Genomic DNA, 10,276 nt, shown 5'->3' on the forward strand with positions numbered 1-10,276 from the left:
CCCAAAAAAAAAACCCAAACCCCTGCCCCCCCAAAAAACACCCAAAAAACCAAAACCAGAGATACCACATACAAAACCATATTTTATTATTTTTATAATTTGCTGTTTAATGCAATGCTTTAACAAGGAATACAACTCAGCAGAAGTACATACACATATATTGCATGTGATTTTAGTTGTGTCTTCATGATATTTCAGACCCTCATCATCTCAGTCCTTCATGAGTTTTTTTTATGAAGCACCTTCTTCTTTCATCTGCATAACTTATTTGAACATTGCTTAATAACACAGACATTTTTCTTCCAAATGGACCACTACATTACATCCAAATTCCTAGTTAATATGACTTTATCAAACTTTGCTTTCACTGTATGAATGCTGTGTATAGTATCTATATATCTATACAGCATATATAAATATATATCTATAATGTATATATAATCAAGTGGGTCAGCTTTACACAGCTAACCATAAACTTGTGCTTATCTTATTTATATGAGATCATATGTACGGCATCAAGAATTTGACTAGTCTTTGACTTGCAAGATCCTCAGTTCCCAGTTTTATCATATGATTTTGGATATCACATACATGTAATGCATTTCCTTCTTTCTTGCAGTAGTATTTTCTTTTGAAGAAAAGAATGCAGTTGCTTTTTTATATAAATGAATAACAAGTTTTCCATATCCTTAAGTTAAAAAAAGTCTCAAGAAGAGATGAGGTTCTTCCTTGTACATAGAGCTTGAAGAGTAATTGGACATTCATTGTAGATATATTTACATTATAACCTTATCTGGATAGTATTACACGTAATGTATTATTTTTTTACACAGTCAAGATATGGTGTTGGTCATGTTAAAACACACTATCTAAAGGTATTTACAAACTGCTAGTCTCTAACTTACCAACCACCTCTGCAAAGTGGCACCAGAATTAAGGGATAAGATATAAGAAGGTCTGTTTATTTGCAACCATGGCACTCTCACCAGTGTTTTTATTATTATTACTACTACTACTATTACCATGATGTGCTTCAGAGAAGGGCTGTCTTTGGGGTGGAGATGTAGAGACAGGCCCTCTGGAGGGCGGCAGAAATCCCCCCCCCTCTCCCCACAGCCTACATGAGCTGGAGGAGCAGAAGAGCAATCCAAGCATGACCTGTCTGTCCCTTCGCATGTTAGAGCATGCCAAGCTCATCCTCCTGTGCTTTCTCCAGTGCTGTCAGGAGAGACAGTCTAAACATTAAATGTCCAGCAAAATCCTTCCTTCCAAAGACCACTGTAACATGGATTGTGGTCATACTGCCACATGTACCACCCACAGCCACTTCTCCCAGAGAGTCAGAGCACTTTGGGGCAGCTCAAAGAAAAGAGTTTGTGTGTGCTTCTTCATAAGTATGGTTAAAAAAAAAAAAAAGAAAAAAAAGAAAAAAAAAAGAAAAAAAAAGAAAAAATTAAAGAGAAACTCGAAAAACAGTAGTAAAGTAATGGCACTTTTCAGGTTATGCAGAGCTTTGGAAAGAAGCAAATACAGCAGAACTTGTTTCCCTTTATTTGGTTAATACCGGAATAAAATGTGTATAACAAATCTACCCAGTATCCTGAAATATGAGGCCTGGGAGGACTGATATGCTCACGTAACCCACTAGTTCCGCAATGTAGCAAAAGAGGCCATAGCAAAAAGAGGGAAATGAAAATATAGGAGAAAGAATTGCATTGGTTGTAGTAAATTGTTCACGTCCAAATCAGCCTTGCTATAATTACATTCTTAGGCTTGGTTTCTCAGTGAATACTCTGCTAATAAGCACAAGAATGAAAGGGGATTGAAGGGCAGGGAGGGCTGCCTTACCATTGCACAGGGCATAAAATTAATCTGTGCATGTTGCTGCATGATATTGCCCTAGAAGAACATTCACTCTTTGCCGTTATCCACCATTGTTTCTAACGTGGAGATGACAAAACTGGGGAAGAAGAGAATTGATTTGGCTTTGTTTCATGTGAGGGGTTTTTTTGCTTCCAATTTAAGACCCATGCAGAAAGGATTCGTGGAACTCCACGTAGCAGTTTGGGCTTCAGTAGAGGGGGATTTGCATGCTAGGGAAGGCAGTATTTTGGTGTTGTTAAAGAGATTAAATACCAGCATTCATAGTGCCTGAAAGGCAAGAGGAACTGCACGCCTGTAGCGGAAACACAGGTGACATACTTGTTAAAGTGAGGAAGGAGAAAAGCTTTTTGTCAAGACTGTGACAAAAGAGGAAAGACAGGCAGAGAAATGAGAAAAGAAGCCACAACAAATTAAGGACCATCTCTCAAATTCCTTCAGGGAAAGATTTTCTATAAATTTTTCAAAAAAAAGTTTCTTAAAAGTCTATAGCTCTTCATGATATACAAGAATGATGAAAGTGATACTGTATAGAAATCACATCCCTAGCAAGTGTATCTAGACATGTTATATAAAACATCTGTAGACCCAGGGGTGAAAAAAAGCTTACTTCTTTTAAGCTTCTCAGTTTCTACCACTTGCACTGCTGTCGTCTGAGAGTACAGGGCCATTTAGGAGGAGATGTTCAAAAATACCAAAGGCTATTAGATTCCAAACCCACCACCTGTCAGCAAACACCCCCCACCCACAGGACAAGCATTTATTTTCCTGCTGTTTCTTTCCTAAGAAAGGGGAGGGAGGGAAAACAATTATCAGCCGCACTCTCCCTGTTCCCCCAGCTGCCTCATGCCTGCTTTGCAGCATGATGTGTGTGAGGATGCTTTACCTATTTGGTCCTGCAAGGCCAGTAGCAGGCTCAGTTTTGGGTAACAGAAGTGGCAAGGAGAGGTGCTGCCAGTCAAGGTGAAAAATTCAGAGTGTGCCACCTCAGTACCACAGGAGAAACCAGGAGCTGTATCCACAGACAGCATTGGGGCAGCTGTCCCATCCATAGGTACGAAGAACAGGGATCAAAACTAATCAAAACCGGGGAAGGGGCCAGTGAGTTTACTAGCAAACCCCACTGCAAAGCAGACACATGGACACCCAGAGGGTTTCCTCGCCCGTGTGTGGGCTGCCTCCTCTTGTCAATGTGTTTTACTCCACCAGAAAAATATAAAACAGCGGGCTGATAGATTCAGCACTTGCTTTTGTTTCTTTCACGCTTTGTGGACGACAAACAACTGATCCCTGGGGTCCATTTGAACCTTCCCATCCCCATGAGCATTTGTGAGGCAAAAAAGAAAGAAAGAGAGAAAGAGAAAGAGAGAAAGAGAGAAAGAGAGAAAGAGAGAAAGAGAGAAAGAGAGAAAGAAAGGAAACCTGACCTATGTAGATGTGTTCATCAGCTTTGGACTATTTTTCATCAGGCAATGTTCAAACACTTTGTTGTCTGAATGGATCCTCATGATTCCTAGTAAATGAAATGAAAATCCCAAGCAGAAATTTTTCTTAGGTTTTGTCCTCACTGAAAAACAGATTTCTTGACTTCAGCTTTTTTTTTTTTTTTTTTTTTTAAGCACAGATGTGTTTAATACTCAGAAAAGGTGCCAGTTGGACTGACATATCTTCAGGCTGTTGTTCTCTCCCTGGAGAGTGAAGGTAGGGCTGTCCTGTGACAGTACAAGTCACTCCCCATGGGCTGCGGACGTGACAGATCCTGCTGCAGCCATGCTACTGGCAAGGGTTGGTTGAGCCTTTTCAGTTTTAGCCTGTTTCTGGAAATAATTATGAGGAAGAAAAGGAGAGGGCTAAAACTGCTAACTGCAGTTTCTTGTTGTATTGTTTGGTTTTTTTTTCCCCTCTCATGCATCACCTGCACAGTTTGCTCAATTTCTATGTGAAACAAAAATGGCCAGCACATGGTGTGGATGTATCGCTGAGATCCTCTGGCCAGGCTCAAGGTGAAGACGTGGCAGCACCAACAGCATGGCCACCTGTGGCCTTGGGGGCGACGGGGTGCGGGTGACAGCCGGAGAAGCTGGAGAAGGCACCCAGGGAGTGTTGCTCTTCAAGACCGACATCTACATCTTGCAGAACTATCACTCAGAAGGGAAGTGGAACCTGGTGGATGTGGTTTGGGACACAAAGGAAAGACATGAAAGCTCAAAAGATGTTCAAAAGAAAAAATTATTTTGTGGCTCTGAAAGATTATCCCAATTTTTATCTTACTGAGACACAACCAGCTGAAGACCTGAGAGGTTCCCAGTATCTCAGGGCAAGCTCTGCCTCCTCTCTGCCTCTGGGAGGGGTTAGGCAGTGTCATGAAGCTCATGTCAGGGTGTGTGTTTGCACATCTCTGTGTGCATATGTGGGTAGAAGTGGAAGTGTTCAAGACCAGGTTGGATGAGGCTTTGAGCAACCTGGTCTAGTGAAGGGTGTCCCTGTCCATGGCAGGGGGGTTGGAACTTGATGATCTTTAAGGTTCTTTCCAACCCAAACCATTCTATGATTCTATGATTCTATGATTCTATGATTATATCATCTATTTTTACACTGTTTAATTGTCGGTGAATGTGGATGCACCATGGAAATATTTTTTCACAGAACTGGTACAAAGTGGAAACACACAGGATTGTGTGTCCTGCAAGCCTTTTAAATATGCTATAACACCAACCAAAGCATCTTGCCCTTTAGGATCAAAAATGGGGGTGGTGCTAGGGAATAGTGCTAGAGAGCTTCAAACTGAAGATTTTTCTTTTTTTTTATGTGTTTGTGTGTTTGTTTGTTTCATGAATGCTGGCCCCCAAATATTTTTTTTCTGCATGGTATTTTGCGTCATCATATTACATGATGAAAAAGTATAATTGTAATCTATAAGTTGCACTTTCTAACCTGTAGACGTGTTCTTATCTGTCAGAGAAATTTGTAATTTATGAACAAGTGACACTTTCAAAGGCCAGAATAAAGGATTCACACACCTGCTGGAAAACTGGAGTTAAAAGGTTAAATACGAATGTACAAACCACTATTTCCAAATTAGATTACCCACAGCACTTGCTTAAAGAAAGAAGCGGGTGTGCTTCTTTTATGAAACTTTTCTAAAGAAGTAAAATTTAGAAAATGAACAAATTTAATTTTATCCTTGGTTTTTATCTGGATTTGTTAACACTGTAAGAGAATGAATGATCTAGAAATGATCATGTAAGTATTTCCCTTGACCTGTCAGGATAAGCTTAGTGAATGTAGTATTGAAAGACAAGCAGCACTCAGTTTTGCAAGCCTTATCATTGAGTAATTCTTCCTTACAAGCAGGAAGATGAAAACAGTGATAGTAAATATGACTCAAGGCAAGTGAGGGTTACAAAATTCGATCCTTGGCTGCAAGGAGATGCTTAGATATATTAGGATGAAATCACTGGGGGTATGAAATCAATGAATGCATATTAAGACACATTAATCCTGAGTTTAATGTGGCCTTAATTTACTGCATTTTAATCCTCCTCATTTTCATTGCTGCTAGGAAATTGTACTTCGAAACATAAAAATTGCCATATTGCCAAAGTGCTTTGACACTGTGTTCCAATAAGCTTGTCAAATGTAAAACTTAAGTTCGCAAGATTAATTTCCCTGTAATCTTGAAGGCTGCTATTTTGAAGTATATTTTGGAAGACTCTAGTGTGGTAGCGTGAAATAACAGGATTATATGGTGTCCTATTTGGTAGTTGGCTTTCACTCCAGAAGACAATCTCTCTGGACACTTTATGCAGCAAACTACTTTTTTTGGGTAACAAAATCTGTAGGTGTACCTTCACTAGTGCCTCGAAGTTAGAGTTACTATAAGAAGAGGTAACTAGAATATGCATAACTAACAAACAATTGCTGTTTTCAGTAATCTGATACACTTTGTCATATCCACAGAGTGCTCAGTTGTGCTACCATAGATGTGATATATCATAGTAAATTCTTTACCAGGCAGAAATAAGCTGAAATTGAGCTGGTGTGGAGTAGCAGATAATATTTGAACTTTACGCTGGCTAGCCCCCCATCCAGACTATTTCAGTATCTGGCTTTGTGTAATCACTGTTTTTTTCTCTGCCTTATTAGTGTTATCCCTTTGTTTACAGTAAAAATATTGCTCCCAGCTGGTACAAAAGGCAATGTAGACAATATGTTTTCCACAAAGTAAACATCTTGTCCAGGATACACCTAAGAAGGACACTGGTTTCACACTAAGGGCTCAGGCAGAGCATGATCCATGTGGGCCCATCAGTCTATCTTACTCTTTTCCTCAATAAATGAGTATGAATCATCTTTTGACTGGTCAAGAGCATAGTCATCTAATATTAACTATTCCTTCTATGGAGCCTCAGCATACATCTTCATCTGTACATCCAGCTTGAAAAGGATGTAACCTACATTTTCCTAGTAATAACCCTGTTTCTATTCTTCAGCTAAGGCCCTTGTTTGGCCTCCATGGTGTCTGACTGGATGAGACCTTTGAATTCACAGCTTCTTTTGATATTCTGTCTTTGTGCCCTGGACAACTAAGGTACAAAAAGGAAGAAAAGGCTGATGGAGGTAAAAGACAAATCCATGGGTGGATGTTATATGACAAACAAAGTGAAAGAAATTGTCTCAAAACTTTGGTTTACATGGATGCTGAGATAGTCTTGGGATATAACAATCTGGAAAAGTCTCCCTTTTTTCACTTTTATCTTAACATGATGAAGGAATCACAGAACAAAAGCCCCTAGAAGCGGGCAAATGGCAGACTTTGAATGATACACAGGTTAGGCAATGGTTACATGTTGAGCATAAGTACACTTTCAGAACTGATGCAGTTTTGGAAATGGTAGCATCATAAACAACATAAAATAAATTTCATCATGATTTAACTAACATTAAGGTTCTTACATAACACTGACAAAAAAACCTTGAGACTACTTGGAGCTTTAGAAACCTTCCATCATGATTCCTTTGGATTATGTAAGGATCTTCCAAACTCCTATGCCTCTTCCACACAGTTACTGTTAATATTCCCTATTTTTTTTCCCTAGATGAAGACATACTAAACAGACATGAGAAAAAAAAAAATAAAAGAACAAGTATTTTACACAGAATGACAAAGAATTGTAGACTCTAAAGCCCTTCTGCAGAATACTCTCAGAAAGCAAGGAACTGTGCCTCCAGTCCACATGCTTGAATAATACCTCAAGCATCCCCACGTCCTCAAGATTCATTTTCAATAATTAAAAAAATGTTTTTAAATATAGTTCTCAGGGATGGAGCTGGTGCCCCATGTCAGTATTTCCACTAACATCCTGGATTGCACATTCCATAGAAGAGCGTAAAGTGCTGTGGCATTGTTTGTTGGGTTTTTTTTTTTTTAATTTAATTTGGAACTTCTTCACCCTTTCCATTATTATTTTTATTATTGTTATTATTTTTACCTTGTAGCTCCTATGTTCTTGTAATGACACATAAGAAGGTGCTTAAAGGTCTTCTTGAAAGTAGCATTGCAGAGCGCATAACAAGCAGGGTTGATGGTGCTGTTGATATAACAGAGCCAATAACCTATGGTCCATACAGTGCCAGGGATGCAGGATGTGCAGAAACTGTTGATGAGCACCATCACGTTGTATGGGGTCCAGGTGATTATGAAGGCCAGGAGGATGGCCAAAATAGTCCTTGTCACTTTTTTCTCTCTAGAAGGAGGTGGTTTCTTTTTAGCTGGTTGCTTTGTCATCTTGACAATTTTCCGGGCTACGCTATTCTGCTTCTCCTCTCCATTGGTGCCTACAATCTCCACAGTGGTGTTGGTGGGGGCAGAGAGGTCACCCTTTTGGGACTTGGTGACTATTCTAATGCATGTCAGCTTGGAGTTCTCCACTTTGAGATGGTCTTGGGAGGCAGAAGCCTGGCTGGCATCTTTGGCAACTTCGTCCTCTTTCACATTGGAAGCAACCACACTGACAGAGGTGGAGTCATTGGAGCTCTCCTTCTCATCCCCCTGAAGACAGTTCTCCGTCATGGTCTCTCCAGTGGGTTTTCCATTCTGAATTTTGCTGTGCTCTAACCCATCCCCACTGGTTGGGATGTTGTTATTGTTTGGTTTCACTATTTTGCCTTGGACAAGGCTGGGGGAAACTGTATCTTGGCTTTGGGCAGCTTCCTTTTTCCCTTTCTTTATCCGACTCTTACTGGCTCGAGAGATTTGCCAGTAAAGGACAGTCATGATGATGACAGGCAAATAGAAGGCTGCAATGGCAGTGCCAAAAGTGACGGCAGCATTGGAGAAAAACTGGATGTAGCAATCCCCATCTGGGACAGTCCTTCCTCCAACAATGAACTGCCAAAAGAGAATTGCAGGCGCCCACAAGATGAAGGAGAGCACCCACGCAGCTGCGATCATCATGCCTGCCATCTTAGTGGTCCGCTTTACAGGGTATGTCAAAGGCTTGGTGACACAAAAGTATCTGTCAAAGCCGATAATGAGGAGGTTCATTACAGAGGCATTGCTGACCACATAATCAAGAGCCAGCCAGAGGTCGCACACCACAGGCCCTAAGGGCCAGTAGCCTATCACAGTGTAGAGGGTGTATAGGTTCATAGAAAAGATGCCAATGATCAAGTCAGCACAGGCCAAGCTGAACAGGAAATAGTTGTTGACAGTCTGTAGGTGCCTGTTGACTTTGATTGACACCATTACCAGGATGTTCCCAATTATGGTGACTAGGCTGAGAGACCCTGCTACCAGGACAATGAAGACCACCTCAACAGTTTTATAGGGGCTCTCCAAAGCCATCACATTTTCAGTGGAAGAGTTTATATACGTCGAGTTATTCATTTCTGTTCTGCTAACAAGATATTCACTTATCACTTAAGCCTGCAGAGGAAAGAAAACAAAAGAGATACCATCATGAAATTAGTCCCTTTGCCTTTAGGAAATGGATCCCAGGAAAACTGCTTGGAAACTGTGTAAAGGTAAAAGATGTGTGCAGAAGGACCAGTAAGCTTTGGCTAATGAAAGCACCTTGCAACTTATAATATCACTTTAGGAATAACCTACCAAAAAGAATGCCTCTAAATATGTGTTAAAGACACAAAGAGACAACATATGAATCCAGATCTAGATTTTTAGGTTTTCAAATGCATTTTTCTCTTTTCTTTATTATAAAATTAATAATGCTTCCATCTTTCCTTCAGGTTCCACCTAGGTGTGCTTCTGGAAGGTTTATGGAACAAGTTTGTGTCATGTGTCCTAATTTTCTTGCACTGTAGTTAATTTTTTGTCAACACTTGCAAAGATTTTGGGACTGCATCAAACTAAAATTATTAGTCTGACAAAAATCAAAAAAGCATAGGTATGCTGAAGTCAATAGAATTAGTAAACTCACCTCAGTTCAGCATCTGGCTATCTAGTTAGGTGTGTACAGTTTCTATATTTTTTTCTATTTCAGTGAGATTAAAGTTTTTTTTTTGTTGTTTTTGTTTTTTTTTGTTTTTTTTTTTTACCTTCACCTTCTCTTGACTAATTGTACCTGGTTGTTCGTTTGTTTGGGGTTTTTTAATATGATGAGGTTATCTCTTGACTCTTGCTTGCTTGTATTTCCCTCAGTTTTTTCAAATCAGAATATTCTTAATCTGTATCAGATAAAGCTATGACAAAAGGTATGAAATGGATAGCAGGGTAGTGATAAAGAAATAAACAGATAAAAATCTATTCTGTTTATACACAGCAATTCTTTCTGTGCCCTGTATAGCCTACCAGCAGTACTCAATAAATAGTAATTAAGCTACTAGCAATACACATTTGATAGAAGACCAATAAAACAGCACATGCTTTTGCCTTAAGGGTATACACTATCTTTTGTGCGTCCCCTGGTCGATAGAATACACTGAAATTGTACAGCCAGTCTCTGAGCACTCATTATTTATGAGTGGTGCTCAAGGGATTATTGAGGCATGAAGGCCAGATGTGATAGAGAAGTTAGGTTGTTTCTAATTGGAACATTCTCCTTTTTTTTCCCCACCCGTAAGGCATCACTTCTTTAAGACAGAGCTTCTGAAAGTGGGGGTGCAATCAAAGGAAGACAAAAAAATTAGTTCTGCTTGGGTCCTCTGTACATCAGGGATTTAGGAATCCTTCTCTGGCCCCTGTGACTAACCTGCTGATGTAGAGACGTATACGATCCATGTCACTTTAATGGAGCAATGCATTTGCACTGTCATTTTGCTGCTGCGTATTTTATTTCAGATACAAAATGAATAAAATGATGCAAAATGTCAGCACAACAGCAAAACCCCTTCTGACCTCTAAGAAAATAGGCAAGTCTGTGTCTGTGGACAAGTC

At 39.8% G+C, this 10,276-nt stretch overlaps 1 protein-coding gene across 1 annotated transcript; it reads right to left on the reverse strand.

Annotated features, from left to right (window-relative positions):
- Positions 1-7,193: 7,193 nt before the first annotated feature.
- CHRM2 (cholinergic receptor, muscarinic 2) lies at positions 7,194-8,806 on the reverse strand. The gene has a single exon (XM_010084659.1). It carries the CDS (start codon positions 8,768-8,770, stop codon positions 7,370-7,372), a length of 1,401 nt encoding a protein of 466 aa, XP_010082961.1. The 5' UTR covers positions 8,771-8,806; the 3' UTR covers positions 7,194-7,369.
- Positions 8,807-10,276: the final 1,470 nt, after the last annotated feature.

Source organism: Pterocles gutturalis, unplaced genomic scaffold (assembly GCF_000699245.1).
Source record: "Pterocles gutturalis isolate BGI_N339 unplaced genomic scaffold, ASM69924v1 scaffold6465, whole genome shotgun sequence".
NCBI lineage: Eukaryota > Metazoa > Chordata > Aves > Pterocliformes > Pteroclidae > Pterocles > Pterocles gutturalis.

Excerpts from the sequence above, each read along its gene's own strand:
- CHRM2 (XM_010084659.1), bottom strand. The coding sequence starts at position 8,770 with ATGAATAACTCGACGTATATAAACTCTTCCACTGAAAATGTGATGGCT.